The 25,033-nt window shown below is 35.5% G+C and overlaps 1 protein-coding gene across 1 annotated transcript in view; it reads right to left on the bottom strand.

Moving 5' to 3' along the window:
• LOC113493070 overlaps window positions 1-24,421 on the bottom strand; it is a 57,295-nt gene extending 32,874 nt beyond the window's left edge. The window contains exons 1-2 of the mRNA XM_026870874.1: window positions 24,097-24,421; window positions 3,033-3,171 (exon numbers count right to left, since the gene is read on the bottom strand). Of these exons, the coding sequence (XP_026726675.1) occupies window positions 3,033-3,167 (135 nt within the window). The 5' untranslated portion in view covers window positions 3,168-3,171; window positions 24,097-24,421. The remainder of the gene's footprint in view (window positions 1-3,032; window positions 3,172-24,096) is intronic.
• Window positions 24,422-25,033: the final 612 nt, after the last annotated feature.

The raw sequence follows: 25,033 nt of genomic DNA, 5'->3' as shown, positions 1-25,033 counted from the left end.
TGTAAATATGACACACGTTTTAAACAGACATCGGGGCCTAGGGAAAAGGCCGATGACGATGTTTTAAACAGACATCGGTCATATAATACCGATGAAGTATAATATTATCATAACTAACATATTGAATTCGAATACTTTTGCAAATTAGTTAACACTAGTTAGTTTTCAACTAGCCTGATCGCTATATCACATAGGTCTTTGTACTACATTTATTATGTAGACACTTACTAATTGTGCAATGTTTTTTTCTGCTTACCTTTTCTGAGAAACAGACCTAAGATACACAAGCGATAAGATAATAAAAATAAAAGAACTTATTTGTCTCAAGTTGATGACAGCATATTATAGTAATTCAAGGGATTTACACACAACTACATATACATGTATAGTACATACTTATTGACGCATGCGCAGCACTGCATTCGTAGGTTTGTACGAAATAGTCAGGTACGCAGATAAAATTCCTTATCGGCCGCGTTTCCGGTAGTTATTGTATGAATATTGGTTTAGTTTAAAATATACGCTGAACACTCGTCAGTTTTCCAGTTGAATAACTATTTCATGCGTATTTTCTACGATCTTCAGTTCTTAGGGTTTTTTTCGCATTTTTACTACATGATAATTGAAGGAAAATTTAAATGTAGAAATCTTACATAAACGGATTTGCACTTACTTAAAACTAAAGAGAAGTAAAGTGATTAGGGGCTATTAAAAATTGAATGAAACATTAAAAAAGCTCCTCAATCTGAACAATACTTATAAAAGACTCTAAAACATTCGCGTACCTTCCAAACTCCACTAATTACTGTTTATTACATACTGTTTGAAAACAATGAGCTCCCAAACGTTTAACGACATAAGTCTCATAAGACGGTAATGATCCAAAATCTCGGTCAAAACTAATTCCGATGCTTTCGCGAACTTTCCACCGACCGTGAAACAATACTGGCTGGTCACATGTCGCCGAACAATCGAGAAATCATCTCTGTATCTCGCCGACCATCAAAATGTCAGTGTCGGTCTTAATTAAGAAGCGGCGGTAATGACTGAACGCAATGTCGAAATTGTCCCATTGTACGTGGATTCCCAGGAGCTATGATGAAAAATTTTTGTTTGCTTGCTCAAAACAGTTAGGCCTTGGTGAATGCAGAAATGTTCACAACAAACAAAGGATGTGACAGACCATCTGTCAGCGAACAATTGAAAAATATTATTTTTGTAACAGGAATGTCTTTGTATTTACCATTTAATTGAATACGCAATTTATTTTTACGAAATGAAATATAAATAAAATTGGAAGGTCGAGCTAGTGCGAGCTAATTAATGTGACATCATGCAATATCAGTATCCGATTACTTAACCCAGTGAAGCATGTATTGAGGTGGTATTAGTCGATAGCTCATTACAAAACTGGACGTCATAAAAATTGCGAGACATCAATCTCCTTATTTCGTCAAAACATTTTTAATACTAGAAATATATCGAGTACTATCGACTAGGTGACGTGGTTGAGTGTCCTTCATGAAGTTATTGGAAACTGAACTGATAAATAAAAATAACGACTGCTTATACATATTCAAGAGATTTCGTCATTCTGTAAAATGAACGAAACTCTTATTGGATCCTCAATAAATGATTTTGATACGACTATCAAAGAATTGTTATAAACACGAAAACTCAATAGGAAATCAGGAACACAGCATCGATACACATACATATTCAAATACAATTACTGATAAACCGTATCTAAGTCCACAAACACTTCCTGTCGTAATATTTACGTACAAGAAGTACGACTTACAGTTCCCATGGTGTTATTATCTGATGGAAGACGTAGGAAATACCGCCATTAGCTGCCAAGAAAGTGAAATCGAATAATGATGTGCACGCAGATGGTATCGCTGACGTTTTACATGTTATTAGAGAATTTAAAGGGACCTCCGAGTGAAAAATGATGGATGATAGCAATTACAGAGCGATAGCAAAAGTTAAAGGTTACAACATTAGAACATAATACGTCTGAACGTGCGAACGGCAGGAATGAGATGTCATAACGTGAGGACGTGCAAAATTTATTATTCGGATAAATTGATAAGAATTTCAAATTAAATGTGAAGTAATTTACTTAGAAAGAATTTTGAAGGCGTGATGATACATATCCAGTAATGACTGTTAACTATCAAAACACAACGCAGATATTTCGCTCATTTAAAATTACATTCCAAGAAAACTTCCCACTGAACTGTGCAGATATATAAACCACATAGACCAACTTTTGCAATTTACAATTGTAACCTTTCAAGACCTCCATAAAGAATAATGACTACAAATCCAAAATAGCAAGAAACAACTGCCCTCTTGGCGCTAACAATAGTACTTACCATTGAAGGTTTTAGCCGACCTTCATAGCTATTTACGGGTTTAACAAGCAAAAAGCACTTCGGAACACATTTGTGGTCTGCCTACAACACCAATTTGTTTGTTTCACTTTTTTTGTTGGCAAATGTGGGTGCAAGCTTTAACATTCCTTGCCCTATCTATCTTATTAAGGATGTAGAAGTGGTGACACACCAAGATCTGTATCTCAGCACGTCGTATGCGCTCTACTTCTCTTCCTACTTCATATGAGTCAACTAAAGAGTTATGTCCGGATTACAGAGCATCGTCTAATACATTAATACCAATATACTGTGACCTGCCTCTTGAATGATTTTACCACTGAGCCAAACATTATTAGTGGACATCGGACATTAACACTTATATTTACAGTTGAAATAATAGGACCATTATCTTGAGAAGAGGCTCCATAGAAGAATAGAGCGTTCTCCACTTCGTATATGACAGTAATAATACTAGCCTACATACTGCCCACTGCTGGGCACTGGCCTCTTGTCGTATAGAGCAGGTTTGAAGATTGATCACCACGCTAGCTCAATATTTCGAATCCAGGTTTCATCACGAGGTTCTCCTTTACCGTTGGTGAAGTTTGATCCACCAACTACTTAATTATAATAGTAAGAGATGCAGCTTACCGTTCTGTGCGACAGATCGGTGACGGAGTCGTGGCGGTGCTCGAGACTGCCGAGGCTGCAGCACGAGGCGGACGACGCCAGGCTCACGGAGTCGGCGCGCGCGCGGTGCGGCGACACCGCCACGTGCTTCAACATGACCCTGGAAATAAACAGAACAGGCTTATAAGTACATATGTAATTTTATTTCTTTTTTCCCCGCATTAAGGAATTTAATAGTTGTGTTGCCGAGGGATTCACAAACATTCAAGTCACATGCACAAAGACCCCAAACTCAGGACAAGCACTCCTTGTTGTTGACATCGAACCCGCGACATTCCTACAAACAAACTACAATTAAATTAATTAATTCACTAAAGGTTATTTAATATTTAGTATCGAAGTATGATGCAATAGTCATAAACCACATAATACAGGACTCCACGTTTGACTGGATTCTGAATAAATCACGTGACAACAGCATAACCGCATCCTAATAACTTCGCATAACAATGGCCTGACACTTGCGCACGCACATGTCGTTCACAGCATCCCACACAGCCGGATGTGTCCCGGGACGTGCCAAGTACCTGGCACACCATTGTGTCCCATTATGTGCCCCGGAGATAGGCACGTTCTTGCCAATTGCGGGGAAAAAACACCCATTATCTACTTTTTTCAAACACTTCCTACTTGATTATGTTTTTAATAGTGTTACCCCACAGAATTCCTCCCGATACACTTAATATCTCACATTGATACTGTGTACCGTAAATGGCTATTGCCTTCTCTCTTGTATGGAATTGGCCGTCTTTGGCAGGAAATGGATTTACAATAGCAGTGCTTTTGTCAACTGGATACCAATTGGGTGTAATAGATTGAATGTGGAATAATTTTATGCATGTTTTGAATGCAAATGTTGAGATAAACGCATGCGTAAAAGATATACTACAAGAAGGGCCGATTAGTATAACTTAATACCCCACTATGCTGACAGGTTGTGGGTTCGATCTCTGAGTAGGTCAAGCATTTTTGTGATCCATGAATGATTTTTCGGAGGCTGGGTGCATTTGAATTGAATATTTATGAAACTTCCCGCGACATTTTGTTTTTCTTACTCAAGTTTATTTTACAAAGGCCTTTTGTGGGTTCAAAACAGGATATAAAACAATCCGTTCATTATTTTCTAATGTACCATTCAACTGTTGGATACACATTATCTTGCTAGCAGGTTATGAGAATGCCCTTACAGATCTCACAATATTGCGCTAAAGCTCTATTAACCCTAATTTGCTACTTTGTAATTATGTTTAACACTGAGTTAAGGTCGTGAGATTGTATTCAGAAAGTAAAATTAATTAACTAGAGTCGTAGTGGCTCAGTAGTTAACCTGATTGGTATACTCAAGGATGCAAGCTCAAATATAATTGCAACTTTTTAATTATATGAAAGTTTTTTACCACTTTCATTTGTTTTTTAATTTTCAGTTAGTTTAATTATAATGTTGTGAGCAGCTTTTGATTTCAATTTAACCCTGAGTAGCTTAACATAATTTACTTTAAATTATTCTAAAAGTTAAGTTAAAGTGGGGGAGGCCTACGTTCAGCAGTGGACGGCGATAGGCTGAGATGATGATGATGATGATGATGATTCTAAAAGTCTACATCTCCAATGCACCTAAAAATGACTAAGAAAGTTTGAGATTTAATTGCGACTTTTGAAGGTCTTTTCAGTATTTAGCTACCGTTAGTCTCTTGCCAAAACTTTCAGACTTTTACGAGCTGTTTCGAAGATAACAAAAATAGAGCACTCGGAATTCTTCAGTTATTGCTGTTGCATACTCCAAGCCACTTCGCGTATCGTGGGAACACCATGACAATACACACATAACTTTATCATTTAGTTAAGATACAATTGACAGTAAAGTTTTTACTGGCTGGTGGATAAGATCGCGAATGCCCTGGCTCCTGAGCGATTCTCTGAACTATGTGCAACACATACAAACAAATTGTCAGAAGTACAACTATAAAGGAATTTAAGCTTGATTCACACACATTCGGGTTTCGGTAGGTTTTACTCTGCTGATCCCTCCTCGGCTTATAAGGTTCCGATTTGTATTAAACTCTTCTAGCCATTTAAGAGTTGAAATGGATAGTAAGAATTATACTAGGCCTAGGACGAGATTATAAATTCGACCTTGTGAATAAAGAAAATCATTGACCTTGCAATAAATATTAAAACCGATATCTGTTGTAATCATACCAGGTTTCACCGGCAAAGGATTTCTATTGAACATAAAAAAGGCTTAAGTTAATCAATACTATTAGTATTAATTACTTCTCTCGATAATGATGATAGAGATCTCTTAAATATATATGGTATGCATGCGACTTCGTCGAATTTAAGGCACAATTTTTGGATATGTGTTGATACCGCATGGATAGCCGAGTGGTTGAGATCACCACACCAAACCCACTGTGTGCGTCGTGTCGCTGGTTCGATCCCCGCGTAGGACAAGTATTTGCATGATCCACAAATGTTCTGAGTCCGGGTGTCTTAGTGCATGTGATTTGTATGTTTGTAAACCCCCCGCGACACAAGGATTAAATTCGTTACTGCGTGGTCGTGAGTCGTTTAAAAAAAAACAGACAATTCTAGAAATTTTCACTTGTCTTGTAACAGACTAGCATTACTGCACAATACGTGTACAAAGCGCAGGCGTGGCCGTCGCACGCGCATCCGCTGGCATCTGTCGAACAATAATCCCGAGTTTTTGCGCCACCCATTGTTTTTGCCAGCTTCCCAGAAGACTGGGGAAATCTCGCGCTGTGGGATCTAGTGTGCAGCTTTCTAAGTGCATCTGAGAGCACATGATAGTAGAGAATAAAAGTAATTTTTTACAACGTTATTTGATGATTAAAAGTTGTGAGCGGTGATAGTCATTTTCATGTACACAATTTTAGAATAAAATACCATCTGTCAATTGACACTATCAACGTGTTTCTATATTGTATTAGTATATCAATAAAATCCTAATTAGAACTGGAATTGATACAAAATGCACGATAAATTACGAAAATTTTAATTGTACAAACAATATAAATTGTTCAATGAACACTAATTAAAACAGACATTATTTCGTGACCGACACTCGTATATTACGGGGAATAACAATTACAACTGCAATCAATCAGCATTATAGAGCAATTAATCAAATTTTAACAATCCAATCGATTGCTACTTTGGGTAATCAGTGACGGTGAGTTCATGCCGGCGTGGGTTTGTTAATTATAGAGGAGTGCACGTAAGTAATTGTTGTTAATAACAATAATTATCTTCGCAAATATAAAGTGGATTCAAACAAATCAATATAACAAATATTATTATAAAAAGTCTACAGTGAAGGCCGCATTCTACTCTTTAACTTAGCCTTTCTCACAAAGCAGTAAGGTTAATTTTCCCGATCCTTTCTGCAGAATTGATCAATGAATACGCGCGACATAATAATTACTAAACTCATACAAACAGCCGCGCTATTGACTTGCCTGTATTTGGTTGTCGCACTCACTTCCGCTACACTCACTTGTGATGCCGACGTGAGTTTAAATTTTATTTTAATGACCACCTCATTATCTTGTTACTTTAATGACTGGAAGTACTGTTAAGCAGAAGTTTTTTGTTTTTTTTTTTTTTTTTTAAATTAAGTTATTGTTCATTTTATTTATTTTTAAATAATCTAAAAAAAATGTACTTCTTAAATGTTAAAATATCCAGGAAAGTAATGTATTTTTTTCTCATAATAAATTATTGTAATAAAGGGAGCTTATTGATTTTATTGTGTTGCTTTATCGCTTTCTATCTAAAATATTTATTAATTAATAATACAAATATTTCAAATAAAGATATAAAAAAGAAAACAGACAACAATTACCTATTAGTCTCGTGTCGCATTTAGGATTAGTCTTAGCCTTAACTCCGGCTACTCACATCGCCTGGCTGCAAGATCAGTAAAAACTAACGTTAACCGGATGAAACGCTGAGAGCTATTAACCACGGAATGTGGTTCAATTAATTTATCAATAAATAGCAATTAATTATTTTCTTCACTTAATTTGGCTCAATGTCATCGGATTCCGACATTTATGGGAAATTTGTCTTTGAACATAGGATTTATTCCATGTTTAGAACCGGAGACAAATAAATATTAGAACGCAATGAACAACTTCACGAAATATGTAAATGTTCCTACAATATATTCGACAACGTTATATTATTGAAATCGGACTCCTAATAATTATAGTTTTACGATAAAATTAACGACAATGATGACATTTACGATACAATTCCTCATTTTGGCAAGACAACACAATATTAGCATAAGTTTTATTGCCGAGATACAAACAATAATAACGCCTTCTTGTCACGCACGCGCCAACACTGGATCAAACATTTGCGCCAACATTTACGAGTGCATCATATGATGGATCTGTTGTGAGTTTACGGAAACTACAAATTATATGCTTGAATTCCACTTGCAGCCAACAATTAACTATTAAATTATTAGCGGAAGCAGCTAATGATCTAATTTGTTCCAACAAAATACATGCGATTAAAATTTTCATATCAAACAAAATAAATCCAGTACCAAGTTCCAAGTGTTCCAAGTTGATGCAAATAATGGTCCTACTGCATAAGGCAAATCATTGGTGAAATCTAAACGAATCTCGATCCTAGCTTGCAAAACATTGGCCCAATAATAACCGTGATAGTATAAAGCCGACGTGGGAAGCCGGTGCTATTATAGTATTCCCGATATGGCAGCACAGCTGGCCACCAACCGAACAAAGGTTTGCTTAACCCACACAATACCTGCAAATTACCCCAAAGGTCAAAAGTCTTCAAATTTAAACTACGATTCCGAAATTATCGACCATTTTGTAATGTTTGGTGAAACCCATCATTATATTGAAAGATTTCATAAATGCTAGCTTACATAAACCGATACTTCGTCAAAGCTACGAAAATATAATGGTATGCAACTTTATGATTAAGTGAAATCGATATCATTGTGTACCAAACCTAACTATTCCTGTCCATAATTCACTACAATATTAAATTTATTATATTTTGATCCATTCATAAATCGGGAACAATTCTCAATAAATATCTCGAAGGTGTTGCCGGCAGGAATGGCGACCGAAAGCTTTACTGTATAAACATGTCCTATAAATTCGGTTTTGACGTGTTACCAAACAAACCCGGCCAATTTACCATTATCGGAATTAAAGCCGGAATGCGCGTGCGCACGGACCGACAAACAAACGTTTTGTGGTTGTATTTGTGTGTGTTTAAGCATGGTGTACACTTTTAAATAATTTTGACATTTCAATTTCGATTAATTTGCTCTATATCTTCTAATTACGAGTTTAACAATAATAAGATATTATAGTTTGTTGACAGAACTCATCTGATCTCATCTTAATACTGATCAAGACGATATTGGATTACGCTAATAAAAAAACTAATAACTACATACTAAATCATAACTAGCATTATTTAGCAGAGATTATTAGAAATAGTGCCAACCAGTGCATCACTGAAAAATGTGCGCCTGCGCCGCGCCGCTGCAACGAGAAAGTATGTAACATTCCTAACATTAACTGGCTGTGCATGTGCAGGAGTCATTCAGCTTGATGGACCGTTTGTCAAACTGCGGATGTTATGTTAAGGTAAGCGAGGAAACGTAGCTGGAAACTGAGCAATGAGCCTTTGTTGTCTCGAAATAGGTAACTAAAATAAGCTGATTGAGGTAAATGGAGTTTCAGTTATTAAGGATGCACTAAATCCTCTGGAAGCAGGAATATGAATATGGACAATCGTATAGCGGATGTCAGAACATTGGTGGGGTTGTTGGTGCTCAAATGTCTGTGACTTAAAGCGCCTGCTTGTGGCAGTTCATTCAGTACTTTGAAAGCGATGAGGGTTCGGCGAATTGGGCTTTAGTTATAATGAACGACTTTTAGAGTTCATATTTGAAGTTCCCAATTCTTAAATCTTTCATTCATAACGTCTAACCAACACCATTTTATTAGAAACATTCGCTCGCACAGTACTAGCTGTAGCTCGCAGAGACTCAGCTAATAAAAATGTCACACTGATTCACGGAAGTCACCGTTCATTAGTCAGCAGTGCATTCTGCAACCTTTGATCTTCATCAATCATATCCTTGACTGTCGCAAGTGTATCTGATGGGTCATAAGGTACAGCTTCTTCATTCAGTTATAGATCTATAGCGGTATTGGTTTCATCTAGATTATGTGTGGGTAGCTGAAACAATCTAGACCCTACGAATCTTACATGGACTCTTGTATTGCTGCTAGCATTCGTTATGAAGCCATTCCTCGCTACCACCCATGGTTAAGTGGTGTAACTAATTATACATTTGGGAAAAATGAAATTTTATCTTTTAGCTGTATTTCATGTGGAGCCTAATTTGATATTTTCTTCTTATTTAGTGGCGTAATCTGATTTTAAATAGTAGAACATTTTACATATCTTAACAGTATACAACCGCCATAAAACGTATCTTCTAATTAATTTACAATAATTCCCAGTAAAATGCCTCGGTTTGGAAAATTATGTCCATTCTCTAAACTTATTGGTAGCAGTCTGAGAGCAGATGCATCTAATTATTTTTAACAACGGCCTTTAATATACTAATCAGATTCCAATCTAACATTAACATATTTTAACACATCGTAAAACGCAACTAAAAGATTACAAAATCCCCGTATACCGCATCCGGTGACGTTCAAAGGTAATCTATATCGGTTCAATTAATAGTGATGCAAGGAAGCTGTTAATGAGTGTAGGATGTTGACGTTAACCTTTTTGGTACTTTTAGTGAAAGAAAGTACCAAATTCGAACTTGGTTTAACTTTTATACGAGTCGATTTTGTTCGATAGTTACTATAGTTAGCTTTAATTACTTTAACGATTTAATTGAGCGGTTGTGTGTTGAGTTTATTATGCCCTGATAGGAAATTGTGAGTTTTCAGCTGGTTTTTCTTTAGAAATGTTGAACTCAGTAAATACTTACCAAATCGATTCTGTGTTGCGTCCAAGCGTATTTTCCGTACAAAGTAAAAGTTACGTATGATTCATAAAATTTTTCTTCTCGGGAATTCACGGATTTCGACGCATTTGTGAAATCTTTGAGATATCCAAGAGAAACCCAACGTGTGAGGCAAGTGATGCCAATCGGAACCTTCCGAAAATAATTAGGAATTCCCTAAACAATACTATCGCAGATGTGATAAGCCATTGTATCCAAATTTAGCGACTTATTACCATAGAATGAGCGTACAACCTTGGCAATGAGTTGTGGGGTCGATTACACGCGACGCGAACATTTCGTATGCAAGACATGTGTGGTAAGGTGTACGGCGGGAAAACTTTTGGATTTCATTTCCGGATTACTTGAATGTATTAGTCTATAGTGTATAAATAGAGGTTGTATCAGCTATATTCGTTGTAGTGTGCCGATATAAGTATATTTAGACTCTTGTATTTTTGTATAACTTTTAAGTGACTGTTTTGACCCGAATCCAATCCTTTTCTGTGTATATCAATAGAAAAACGTAAGAAATTTCCAAAATTCTTGAATCCCGCTAGCCAGATGTAAGACGACATTTATTGACACAATAAGTAACTAAACTTTGAAAGTATCGTCTTCGGGTAACTTGAGTGCAAAATAGAGTATTACATCTAAGTACCACAGCGACCCAAGCCGCGGTGATGAGTGCGGGGCGCGGCGCGTGGGTCATTGTTCGATACTCGATACGCGAAGCCTACCAGCGGACTGTAACGAGACGCCCATTGTGAAGCTCTCAATGAAAGTTGTATACAATCACATGCTATCAATGGGTTCTCGTTATTTTATAGTTTACATGTTTTGCGTGTAATTCTCATTCTTAGACATTATGTTAGCTGAGGTTTTGTAGACAAGATTTGATTATAGGCCTAGTCACATACCTTTTTCTATACCTACCTCCTTTTCCAATTCTCGTCTTTTTCAAATATTCACAAAATTACAACGGTTTCTAAGATTATTCGGTTAAAGTTTCAGGATAAAAATAATTGCCAGATTATCATAAAATTTCTAATTATATAGTCAGTTAACCAAAACCTTTTATTATGAAGGTTTTATCGAGGATAAAGTGAGGTATATTCTAAGATCAAAACTCGCAAGTGGGATTCCCAAATACTAAACTTTATATACCTACATATTGTGTGATTCCAACAATCTGATCGATAGTATAAAACCTATAGGTAATTCATAAGCTGGTTAGCAACGGAAGTCTCGTCGGCCGAATGTCACCTCGCAAAAACAGTTTATACGTGTATCATACAAATAGCAACGAACGGGACTCGAATGCGGGAGTGACCGAGACTTGTATGGGATAAGCAGCAAGTTAGTATGATAACTGTGCCTAGGATAAGGATAGCATACCTGACATAGTGGGGGAGGATAGAACTGGGAGCCTAAGGGTCCAGTAACTCATAGAATAAAAGCCAAAAGAAATAAATAAGATCAGTTTTTCAGAGACTAGAATAAATCATAACTTTTACTTGTATGTTTAATTTTCAACTTTCCTTACAAGTAACAAGAATTTCAAGGGTACCATCTCTTTTAAACTCCAGACAATTTTCGAAATACGAGTATGTTGCGGTCGTTGGAGCGAGAGAGCGCTATACACAACGTAGAGTGGCGTCTCGCTTACACAATTGCTATATTTTAAGGTACTTTTACAAATGGTGAATGGTGTTAAGGCCCCAAAGTTAAATACTGTCTGCAGGTACTAAATGGTATTTCGTACGGTTGTTCCTAGGTGTGCTTTAGAGTAATGATCGTAAACTGAAACCGTGACATGATTTATGTTCCGACAACTCCTAGTATTCTGTTGGTAGATGTTAGTTATTCTGGAATTCGCGAAGCTGCACCGTAAACAAGGACGTTAAATTATAGTTAGGTACTATTTACGAGTACGTATAATTTGGCTAATTATTTGACAATCAAAAGCAAAGGAATACATCATAAGAAAAGGCCAATGTCTATAATTACTCAAATATACTAATGAAACTAGATAGGAACCCACCTTTAGGTCGGTATACCTCTGAAAAAGAATCATAAGGAAAAAGAGCAATACCTATTTACTTAATTATGGTACCAACGTCACTGATGCAATCTTAGTCATTGACACAAATACAAGTAATTCAAACAATATAATCACTACATTGATCTAACAAAATAAATTACAAAAAAAAACACGACTTCAGAAACTACAATAGTAAAAAAAACTGTCCTAAAATAACAACACCAAATCACTTTTAAAAACAATAGATTTTTTCAAGGTATGGAAATTTTAGGTTTCCCAAATCATATTCGAATACTCATTGCATAAAAAGGCCATACACCATAACAATAAGTTATAAAACGTACCGTGATATCATAATATTATTCTATAATCTATGGAATTCCTATCGATATTATACATTCTCTACGCGAGTCCTTCACCGTCCTAACAATTATACTTAGACGCCTTCAGACACCACATGCATACATAATGCATTTATAAAGTTCTCGCTAACCATTTCTGTTTCACCCAAAGCCAAAATTGTTAGACACTAACAAAAAACGCAATGAATGATAATCTTTTTGTTGGTTGTCGCACCAATAGATAAATATTAGCTTGCAGCTCGCGTGCAAATATCTTCGATCTCTCTGTTCAATATGTAAATTTGAATTTGTAGAAATTTCAACTGTTTTCTTAAGAGAATAAGCTCCATTTTAGGATACGTGCGTTTTATTATGGCCGTGTGGCTATTGTATCCGATAAAAATATGTTTTAATTTAAACCTAATCGTAATTTTATAGCCCATAACATCACCTTCCAGGAAGCTAACGGCAAAGATATAAAAAGTAGATAGAATTATATTTGAAGACCGGGAACGCTGTAAAATGACCAATGGACACTATGGAGGTATAAATAAAGACGTATGTTGTACTAAAATAAGAAAAGCCCATCTTCAAAATTCCTATTGTTCGAGAATGCGCTATAAAGGAAACAATTAAAAAAAAGAACCATCAAACGTTTCGATAATTTCAGGAAAATAAAATTTCTCGTAAATATTTTCAGTTATTGGCAATAAAGTGCACAGCTCTTGATATCGGCTGCGATGTCGCGAGATGGAACAGGGGAAATGTACCCGTTGGTACTTAAAAATAATCTGAGGCATCCATAACCGATCATGCACGTAGAGTTTGATCCGGAGATTGCGAAATCGTTGTGATATGCTCCATAAGGAGATCGATTGCCGGTCTTAGCACTAAAGTATTTTCTCATGACATTTTTTCGCGCCAATCAAATGTCAGGCCGGCACAGTCTGCGCCACATATGGATGCTAGTATCGTGGGCATTAATAATAATAGCACACTGAATAGGTCTCGTTAACGTACGACAGAAGAAATTAAATCGCTCTTTAAGTCTTACAAGGCATAATAAAATTATAATAACGTGCTTTGAAGATGAATTATACCGACCTTTAGTTCTCGATTTAAATATGCTAAAGTCGTATGGATATCTGTTATACATTCCTTTTGAATATTCAGCACGAAGATATACAAAACATTTGACTACTGTAACAGTTAAACCTATTCTACAATTGCATAAAGGTCCTTTAAATCGGACTTTAGTACAATCAATACAAATTGTCAAATAAGCCACAAAAATCCACAATCAATCAGCCATATGAAAGACGAAAATACAATTTCATAGGGCTCGTTTTTTAGTTCACACCAAATCCATCTCTGATCCAAATTCTCTCCATTTCAGTGCCCTTGAGTCCGTCACAATAGTATCACCACAACAACGCCCGCATGCTACCGACAACATCAATTACACATTTAAAACGGCCATGTGACACTTTCACTTATTAAACACTTCCACTGGTCGTTCGAGAACATTTGTTGTCATTTAATTATGCACATGCCTGACTACTGATATATAGATCCGTCTCTCAACGTAACTTTAAATTAAAACCTTTTCGGCAACTTTAAATAAAATGAAATATTTTAATCGGCAAATATGAAAATTGATATTGCTTTTACATGTCAAAAATAAATTTAACTAAGCTTGATATTAAGATTTGTAGTGACATTGACATTTCCTATCAACTGTTATAGCAAGGTTAAAACGATTTTGAAAGTATCACGTAACTTCTTAGTGACATCTAAAAGAGCACCATCAATTCATCGCTAATTGTTACATGCAAATAACTTAATACATTTGCAGAGCGGAGTTTGACATCTATGACTATGTAAACAGCTGCTGAATAACATACAACTATCTTCAAGTAAATTGGAAAATAAATTCCTAGCATTTACATAACACAACTGTATCTGGCATGTCGAACCTATTTCAACATTTAGCAATGTCTAGGCTGACTGCGGCCCGAGATAGGACGGCAAATATGTTGATCACTTCCCGTCCACCTACTTCAGTCAATGAGTTAGGTTCCAGTTTAACTAGTACAATCTATTAATAAATGTAATTGGTATTGATATCTTTATTTGCTTTTAATTTAAAATTAGGATTTTCGTTTCCACATCGAATTTGAAAGCCTAAATTTTCGACACTGTCAGTAAAGAAACTTATTGTTAGTCTATAGTTTCCTAATTATCATCTCCCATATAAAAGTGATGTCTCTACAAGCGTTAACGATGATTATAATAGAAATCGATCATGCATAGATACTACTTTCTTTACGATAAGTCTTGCTTTGCATTCGTTGCTTTTATATAATCGAGCGATTTCATTAACTTTGATGATGACAATAATGATAGATATCAGATTCTATATTAAAATTATAGAGAAAATCCCTGTCATTTATCCGCCCACATCGACGCTTTACATGCAGTTAGATTGTGAAAATTAATGTCAATTTTAGAATCCAAAACAAAAGAAAATTAGATTAAACAATTCAAATATCTTCATTGAGAAAATTGTAAATCTTTCCATGGTTACGGAGCAGAACAGTAGTTATAATTACAGTTAAGTACCTATAGGATAGCCTACAATGAGGACAATTTAGTCAAACGTCGCAATTTCAGCGTTTAACTTTCTATGTCATTACAGTGTGGTAACCGCTAATCGGCGTCTGTTTGTTTTGTCTGACACGCGACACCGTGGCTTTTTAGGATTTTGGAAACACATTCGTATTACGATAACCTATTAACATAATTATTTTTGTCTTTTCGTAAATGACTTGGCAAAGAGTGGACTTCGATTATCTAAGATTAGTTTTTTAATGGGTGTGTAGTTATTTAGAATTTTTTATCTTTTTTTTACTACTTTTGCGGCTCTGAACTTGTGATAATCTGAAAAAGGATATTATATGATCTGAGTTGCATTTTCAGTGTGCTTATAGTGCATTAACTTTTATCAAGAGAATTCCTGATAAGTAAAAAATCTCCCATTAGGATAAAAACTATTATTGTAATATTCATTTACTCCATATTCTGACACTTAAACGTACATTTTAATTTAATTACAGTTTAATTACTTTTTAAACTTAAAATTCTCATAACCTAAAAAGGGAAGGTTAAGTTTTTCGTTTTAAAAAAAAATCTGTCCAAAGATAAAAAAACTCCCCTTAATTAATACCGATATACGTTTGCTCTGTTTCCCATGGCGCAAATAAAAGAATGTGTCTCCGTCTTTCTTTTGCATTCTCCAAAACTCGTTTCAGGTAACTTGCGCGTGCGACGATAGGCGGCGCATTTAAGAGATCATGTGCCGTAATTGTTAAATTTATATTAATTAACTTTCACGGTAACTTGAGAACTAAGTATATGTATTTTATGTAGTGTTTTTTAATCATTTCTTGTACGAACAGTTTATATGTATATTTTATTGAATATTTCTAGTTTTTATGTTCTATAGGATAGAACATCAGTTTCATCTCAACCCAAACAAATCTACTGTCTCTATTGTCCAACAAGACCAGTTAAAACTACTCCAAATGTTTCATAGTGTGCAAATATTCAACGTCCACTAAAACTGACCAATTCCGCCCAATTAAGGAGTTCCTCAGTTATTAGAAGACGTATGTTACAAGAACCGCGTCTTGGCTTCGGTCACAGTTCACAATTGTTTAATACTGCTCAATTTCGTGTTACACTTTTATTTGGCTGCAGAAGTTTGGAAGAGACGAATCATGTTATTCAAGCGAATATCGCCCTTATTATTTTCAAGATATTAATTAAAGTTGTATGAACTTTCCGAGAAAACGAGTTATTTTATGAGAATTGCAAAGGGTCTTTACCTACCTTTACTCATGCTCAAAAAGCCGAGTGAATGGAAAACAAGCGTTTTATGCCATTTATAGGGTATTACTGTAAACATGAAATAACTTTTAAAATTTGGAGACAAAATGACATTAATTATCTTATAGCACCAAGAGAAAATACGTGACTGAATATTAAACTTAACATGCATTTAATTATTTTCAAGAGATCTAAAAATAAAGGGATAGCCACTCGAATTCCAGCTACCGATATTTACGATCCATTCTCTGGAGTCTTAGGAACAAGTGTTGCTCTATTTATATTTGGGGTACTTAAAGTACCCCTATTCTGTACTCAGATAATACACACCATACAAACAAACAAAAACAATCCCATAAATCAAATTAACGTTACGATGTTGAGCAAGAGTATTGATAGAGTATAATTATTTGTTTACCAACTTTCAAGATAAGATAACATCAAGTCGGCTCGACTGATTGTAGGGAAGTATAGCCGTCAGAATGTATCGTAGTATCACGTTACTAATAAAAAAGGAATTTGTCTAAATAGAAGGCGCTGGCTTTTACGAATTATCAGTTTAAATATCAACAAAGCTAACTAAGGAAATGAGATTTTTCTACCTTTTCCCGTTGCACCGTTCAATAAATAATAATCAGATAGAAAACAATCATTCGGTTTTTCGGAAGTTTTCGTTATTGATATCGATCCGAGCGAAGAAATGTATGTTGCAAGGAGTCACGCAGTACCCACTGGAGAATTCAATGTAAACGCTTGAACACGCCGCACTTATGCGCAACACACACTGTTTTACAAATAGATCGCTTTTTATCGAAGGTATTTATGGATTGCCACTTCAAGATATATTAACCTGGCTAATGTTCATTCCATTCTTTAGCTTAAGCTATCTTTATCGAATAACTTTATTCACTTTTCTAGGCTTGTCTTAATATAGATTTTGATTAGGGACATTTAATTTCACCTCCAACTAAGTTATCACAAGTCAAACTTTTTCTCACAGCAAAATGCAACGTCCGCAAATTTTAAAGTAAAGGGGACAAATCTCTTTGGAATGTCCATCCTAATCCCGTTTCCTCAATCCAGGTTGATGGTACTCAATTATCAAATTACCATGTACCTTACAAGCTTCAGCATAGGAAGACGTTGAGTAATGAATCCTTCCTCCGTGGGGTCGCCTGGCAGCTGCCACCAATTGAGACAAATGAACTCGGCGCCACGACCGATGGCTATCTGACCCTCTACTACTGTACTACGGCTCGAGGAATGTTACTTAGAACTGTTGCGCAGTAATCTGTTGCAAAGTCAATCTTTATTTAGATGTTGGAATAAAATTGTAGTCCTGTTTAATCATTCACTGTACAGTTAGTAGAGTGTCCATACTGTCAAACTTAAGACTAGGTTTCTTTGTGCATGTGACTTGGTTGATTTTGAAACCCCGCGACACAAGGAAAATCCTTAATACGACATTTAAAAAAATCAGCAGAGACTTTTAAAAGTTCATCACAAATCCCTATAGAATGAGATTGTTATAAACATTGAATATAACAAAGAACTATAACCACTCGTGTTTATCGAATTAAGTTTTCTTAAAAGCCACATTTAAAACTACTAGTATACAATCTTCGCCGTTATGCTTCAGTCGTTCATCAGCGATGCGGCGCCAAGAATAATGACCAACCATTTAAGATTCAACTGTCTTACACAAAAAGGTTTTAATTAAAACTGCTGCGTAATAGATAATTTAAATGCTACTTGAATCAAAGCAGGGTAAACTCAAGATTCTTCAAGACAGATAGCGCCGAACTATATCTACTAAAACGCTAAATTGAGTAAGGCAGTTGCGACTGTAACCTGCGCAAATTGTGAGTCAACCGTTCATAATTAATTGGATACTATAGATGCAATCTGGCTGCACAAGAGGTGACAATGGTGACCCATGAGATGACTAACGATTTATAAGAAGTCATAAGTACATTTTTAAACAATGCAAAATATACTGAATGAGCGTGTGTGAAAGGGCGGAAATGTTTTCAAAAACATACCTTCCGAAATCAGCCCATTGATGCCAAAAAATCCATATTAATTTAACTACATTCAAGTCTTCACTGCATTGGCCTATATTAACCGCCAACATTTGTAGGGATTGTCGAAAATAAACTAGATCACGCCCACTCAAGTACAGAACTACGGGCTCTGATAGATACTTATGGCTCTACAGATAACGATGCAATGAACGATGATAGCCTTAATTGAGGATATGTTTTCGTTAGCTCATGAATTTAAATGCAATGCAGTATTAAACGAGTATATTTGTAACATGTTGGGATTTGAAGAGATGCGTCTTACGTTTCTAATATCATTCATAAAACTTCAAGCTCATACAACTTTATATCTGCTTTCAAAATATGGAGGTTCGGAGGTTGTCTCCACCTTATTTGCTTATATAACCTGCTGGCCATTAAAAACCTGATGAAGCAAGCACGGTAAATTAAAACAAGTACTCTTAAAATCTGGTAACCGTTCAGAAATTGCTTTTATGAAATATTTAATAACAATTTTGATAACAGTTTCGCTGCAATATTTATGAGGTCACCAAGATATTGTCACCTTACACTAAAATGATTTGCAACGCTTTAAAAACGCTTTTCTTCATTTATTTTTTCCAATAGCAATTGAATTGTTGTAACTCACAGTACCGTTCTAAATTTTAAGTTAACATACAATAATAAGGTTTCAAAAACTCGAATTAATTTCAATAAGATTTTTAAGACGCATAATAAAATGCGACGAGTCTCTGCGAGTACCACAATGTCATACAGTTTAATACATATCCATGTAGCGAAGACTTTAATTCGTATTTGACGTTTAAAACCTCAACTATCCGCCTTATCCACTATCTAAACGACTGCTATCAAAATTTAACTAAAGGGTTTAACCCAATTCGGTGTTTGACCAGCACCGGTTATCTATTTAACAGGGAAACTAATAACATTCTGTTATCTGACCGTTTGCACAGCCTTGACTGCAAACGGATACTGCTTATACATACTTTTATAAATAGCACCCGTTACTTAATCCAAGTTATCAGACGAATTGATAGTAGTGTAATTGGACCACTATAAACACTAGTAGTTGTTTTTATAACGATGCATTGGCTATCTAAAATGAAACCTTTAAACACATTGTTAGGAATACCGATAGAAGCCAATTAGTAACGGAACACGGTAGAGTTTCTCAAGGTTTCATTATACCTCAGCACACTATTGTTTTATTATATTGCCTCGCATATAATTTGGGAATATGATAAGTTCTCGCCGTTATGAAAGTCTAGACTGAAACCTGGATTGTTCATTATTCTAAACTTTATCTTATTTTCAGGTGGTTTCGACTCTTTCAACTTTCATATTCTCATAACTTTAGAAGATTTCTTTTGAACAATTTTGAGATATGGCTTTCGAACGTGAGAAATAAAACTCAAAGTGATGATTAAAGCGACTGAAAATGATAGACCAATTTGAAAGGGCAACGTCCAGAAATGGAATGTCCAAACGGAAGAGCGGGAGGAGCTGGCGCCTTGACATTGGAGCTATAAAAAATATTCAAAGTCACTGTAATATCTAATATACGGGTGATAACTCCCGCGTTGCGTTACGGCCTGCAAGCACGAGGAATGCGGCTTTCAATATTTACAATGATAAAACATTTTTTGTGCATCGACGATAAACCCAGCCCACTCGGAACATTTAGATTCGGAAAAGAATTTAAATTGATAAAAGGTACATTGATGTTAAGAATTTGATTTAAATCAATCTGACGATAAAGGCCTTGAAGCTTCTGATATTTCACGGTGTTTTGAACACGGCCGTCATTACAATAATTACATATACAGTAATATTAAATAACAGTTTGTACTCGAAGTTTCCAAATGCAATAGTTTGTAATTCCGTGTATAAAGTTCATCGTTTACTACTGTCTTACGAATTGCGTGTAGATTATGTGTCGAAGTGTGTCATGTGAATTGAGCGAGAGACGCGTATCGCCCTGATGACCCGCGAGCGGCTAGGTGAGGCGGGCTCGCGTGTTTAACGCCATGCAGGTGAACTAATAAAACCAACACACTTCCCAAATAATTTCAACTTTTGTTCTAATGATAATTACTCATGTGGTACCTGTTAAACTGGAAAAGCAAGAGGTGAGGTATTTCAAGGCATAATCAAAATAAATTAAGTGCAAAGGCATCTTTGCCAAAGAGGTTTAGAAAAAGTGTTCAGATAAGATTACATTTGAAAGTCTGCCGCCTTTAAAATTTATGATACACTCATGCGAAGAGTATCAACAGTGTAACAACATTAAAGGTGTCAATAAATTATAAGCAACATTGAACGCAGAACAAACTGCGATTTTACATTCCAGAATATTAAGTCGGCTACGCACGCTACATCGCGTGTTGTGTTAATTCGATCAGTGTGCAAATAGTGATTTTTATGCCACTTTCGCTTGTCACATACACATGTGTGTTTTTCATCCATTTCATGCTGAAGTGGTTGATTGCATACTGAGGATTTATGGCTGAACTGCATAGAAATCGACGTACATCGATCAGCGATTAACACGATTCGTGATTCACGACATGAGTCATTAATCGATCTTCATGGTGGCTGTTTCTAAGAACAGGCAAAGTAGATCGAGTAAAGTTCAAGACCCCTTTTTATGATAAAGTGGAACTGTTAATCTTGATATTTGCAAACCATTAAGTAACGTAAAGTCAATACATTGAAGAAAATAGGCTACTACAGTATTTACTACAACTATGCTTATTAATTAATTCAGATACCCACGGGTCAATAATACGATCGATGATAATAAATTCAGTTCAATACATTGGCTCCTAAATGAACAAACCAATTTAATAGTGTCACTCATAATTGATATCAGACGTCAAGCAGTTATTAATTCGCTGACAGAACGAACTGAACTAGGTTCAATTTGCAGTGACAATACGAGCCGCTAGCAATCTCTCGAGAACAAAATGTCGCAAGAACCACCCACATAGAACGTGAGAGACTTTACAGAGCACCATTGTGTCCCAACTGGTTCCCACATAAAAATATATGCAACATCCATCCATACTGGAACAGAATGCAGAAACCGCGAGAATTGTTGATCTTTGCGCAAACATTACAATTTAAAAATAATTGATAGAAAACTATTTCAGATAAACCTGATGAATGCTAATTCTTTTGGATTAAAAAGTGATGTGAATCAAGTTGTTAAAATTAAAACCAATAGTGTAGAGTCTGGCAAACATATAGGCAAGTAATTTAAACATAAAAATTCTTAGGTGGGCACGTTTTGATCCTAAATAAACAGAGAGAGACCGTCTCGACGAAATTCTATCCATCATAACGGACGGTGTCAGATGCCATTAACAGTGATAAGTTGCGTGTTGTTGATAACATCGTACCTGATACGCAAACATTTGATCAGCACAATCGTATTTATGAAACTGTTTAGCAGAAGAAAGATCGGGACGTAATCTGTTATGATTTTAGTGGAATTGTCACTTCTGATGAATTCGGGCGACGCTATTGCTAATAGAAAAATTTATTTTTGGTTAGTCCAACGTCAATTTTAACAATTTATGCATTGGACTTCAGTTTCCATTAGCTATTAGAATTCGAATTTGTTTGGTTGTAGTAGACCACCATGAAACTATTTGTCGAAATGAAATTCATAAAATATATGAAACTTCACATGCAATACATATTATTAAATCCCACCAATAAAACAATAAACAAAAGTATTTGGCGTCATAAACTTAATCGCATTGGACACCGCGCGTAAGGCAAAAAGTGCGAACAAAAAATATTAACCATGGAACTTTTAGATGCTCATTTATAATTTGCTACGGAAGCAACTAGAGCAATTTAGTTTTTAGCCTAAAGTTGTTTCGAGTCTAACTGTATTTAATTGTACGTAATCCGATGTTTACCGTTTACAAACTCTTAATCATATCGCCAAGTTTTGATAGAGCAAGGCAAAAATAAGAAGAATATTCTGTTAAAATAACGTAATGCGTTATTCCCAGCGCTTTAATATGCGGTCTTGATATAGAAAGCTCCGAAGATCCGAGAATTAACCGATTTATAAGCAATAGCGCAGTCAATCTAGACGAGAAATCATAAGTAATGAACGCTTTAACAATATCAACATGCTAAGCCAGTACCGTGCAATCGATTAACATTATTCATTCTAGGACTTATCGAAACTGCCACTGTCTAACTTAACTACTGCACTGAATTATTCAATTGGCAGTACAATCTCGACTGCAATTACTGGAACTTGTATTTCATTAAGCTCTTCATTGTCTTCGCAAAGAAATAGTTCTTCTTAAGTACTAATTTCAGGGCTTTCAATAGCTTTTTAACTATTTCAAATTGTATTTCTCCTGAAACGGCTAAGTCCATGTCCTAATCTAATTAGGGGGTTTATTCTAATGGATCAGGATTCTAAGAGATTAAGTTTATACCAATACATTATTTAACGAGGCTAAACGCAATCCGATTAAGCTTTCAAAGTAAACTGCTCGTTAAGTAAAACAAAGTTTAGACAATTGACAGTAAAAACCTTAGCAACTAATCGAATAGCTAAGCCTACAAGTAAGGTGGCCAGGATCCTAGTTAATAGGATTGATTTTAATTAAAATTGTAAGGGTAAAGATGCGATGAAGAAAGGGTAATACCTGGAATTCATACACAATTTTTTTACAGTTACTTAATTAATACAGTCTTCTCGCATTCGTTTTTGTTGTGATACGGATGACATTTGGAGGCCGCGTAACTACCGTCATTATTTTTATTTCAAGAGAGCCTGAAATAGACTCAAGTACCTACTTGAAATAAAAACTTTTTGATTTTCAATTTTGACAATAATTAGTTATTTTAACGTCGTTACGCACAAAATGGTACAGGGTTAAAATAGCCTCGTGTTAAATGTAATAACAATAACATCACATTTGGTCTTAGAGATTACTTTTGTCATATGTATAATTAAAATATTGTTATTTAATGACATGGACGATAGATTTGCGATATCCTCTAAAATTAATGAATGTAGATCCATGATTCACCCAAAAGAAGTAACATTTTCTCGCCTTTTGTGAGTCACTTGATTTGTATAAAGTAGTAGTCCGAAAGATGATAAAACATTATACCTACTACAATGAAGAAAGTTAACAATCGTGGGAAAACAAGAAAAAGTAATCAACCAATGTTCAAGTTCAAAATAAAACAAAACTTGTAAAAAATACAACAGAAAACAAACGCTTTGGTGATGTCAATCGTGTAAACATTATTCGTAAACTCTTTGTAGCGAGCGTTCGCGAAGAGCTCTTCAATGAAAAGTGTTTTGTAAATACAAAATACATCATAATTCTATAAGAAATAGCAAAGTAGACTTTCTGTAAGAAGCAACAAAACTAGGATGAGAAACATTTTTGTAATTCTAAAAATATATTTTTAAACAAACTTTAAGGCCACATAAATAACCAAGGTTTTATGAATATTTAAGAAATACAAGAATTTCCTCAACTATTTAGTAATGAAACTGAAGCATCGGTTGCGGCTTCCCAACCATTTTACGCTAAGCAATGAAATGACTTTAGACCAGAAACCTGGTAAAGTATAATGATACGAGACTCACCTGGTAGTTTACTTCCAAAATAAGTGAACACTGATTACAGAACCCTCAGAGGGCCAATCACACATAAATAAGCTCCATAACACATTGCACAGAAATCAAGAGTAACGTCACAAGCACAGCGTGTATACCAGAGTATCGATCGTTCGCGCGCGGTACTGCGAGCGTCGCGACACGGGCGTCGCGCGCGGAGGTTCGGCGCGGAATGCGGTCTCGCCTCCCGCCGCCGGCTACAGCCTGATGCTGCGCCGGCGACTCTCTGCATACATACTTTCAGCTTAATTACTGCAACGAAAGTTTAATGTCTCCCTTGTTTCCTGAACAATTTAATATAATATTTACAACTTAGAATAGTTCCCTTTTGAATAAAACTTAACTTAGATCGACACAATAATTGCATTAATCAAAGCTTGGAAAATAATGCTTTCTACATAATATGTAATGGACCAATAAAGAAAATACGGAGCCTAAGCAAACTAAATTAATAAATACGTAAAGACACAGAAGCCAAATAACTGATCAATCAAAAATATCATAGATTTCATTAAGAAAAACTATTAGAAAATAGAACTCAACAAATAACAATATATGTATTTACACGGTTGTGATTGTTAGGGTTAGTTGTTAAAGTGGTTGTGATTACACAAACGCTCACGTGGTGCGATAACGACGGGGGCGCGGCGCGTGCGCACGCGACTTTCCTTTAACAATAAAATTAAATAATTAAACATAAACATGGGTCTCGTGAACTGCAATCAATTTTAACGTCACCTCGTGTAACTAGCGTATAGCTGTAAATCTCTAGTTAGCGTTTGATAAGGTTGTAGTAGCATACGTTTAACTAAGGAAACTTTAATAATTAAATATTTGTAAAATTCACTTGTTTCATTCTGTGTTCATGAATAATACTGAACCCGAGCTGCATTTCACTATGTTCTTC

This window comes from Trichoplusia ni, chromosome 4 (genome assembly GCF_003590095.1).
Source record: "Trichoplusia ni isolate ovarian cell line Hi5 chromosome 4, tn1, whole genome shotgun sequence".
Taxonomy (NCBI): Eukaryota; Metazoa; Arthropoda; class Insecta; order Lepidoptera; family Noctuidae; genus Trichoplusia; species Trichoplusia ni.
The sequence above is the reverse complement of the archived record's forward strand: the minus strand, read 5'-3'. Positions and strand labels throughout refer to the sequence as shown.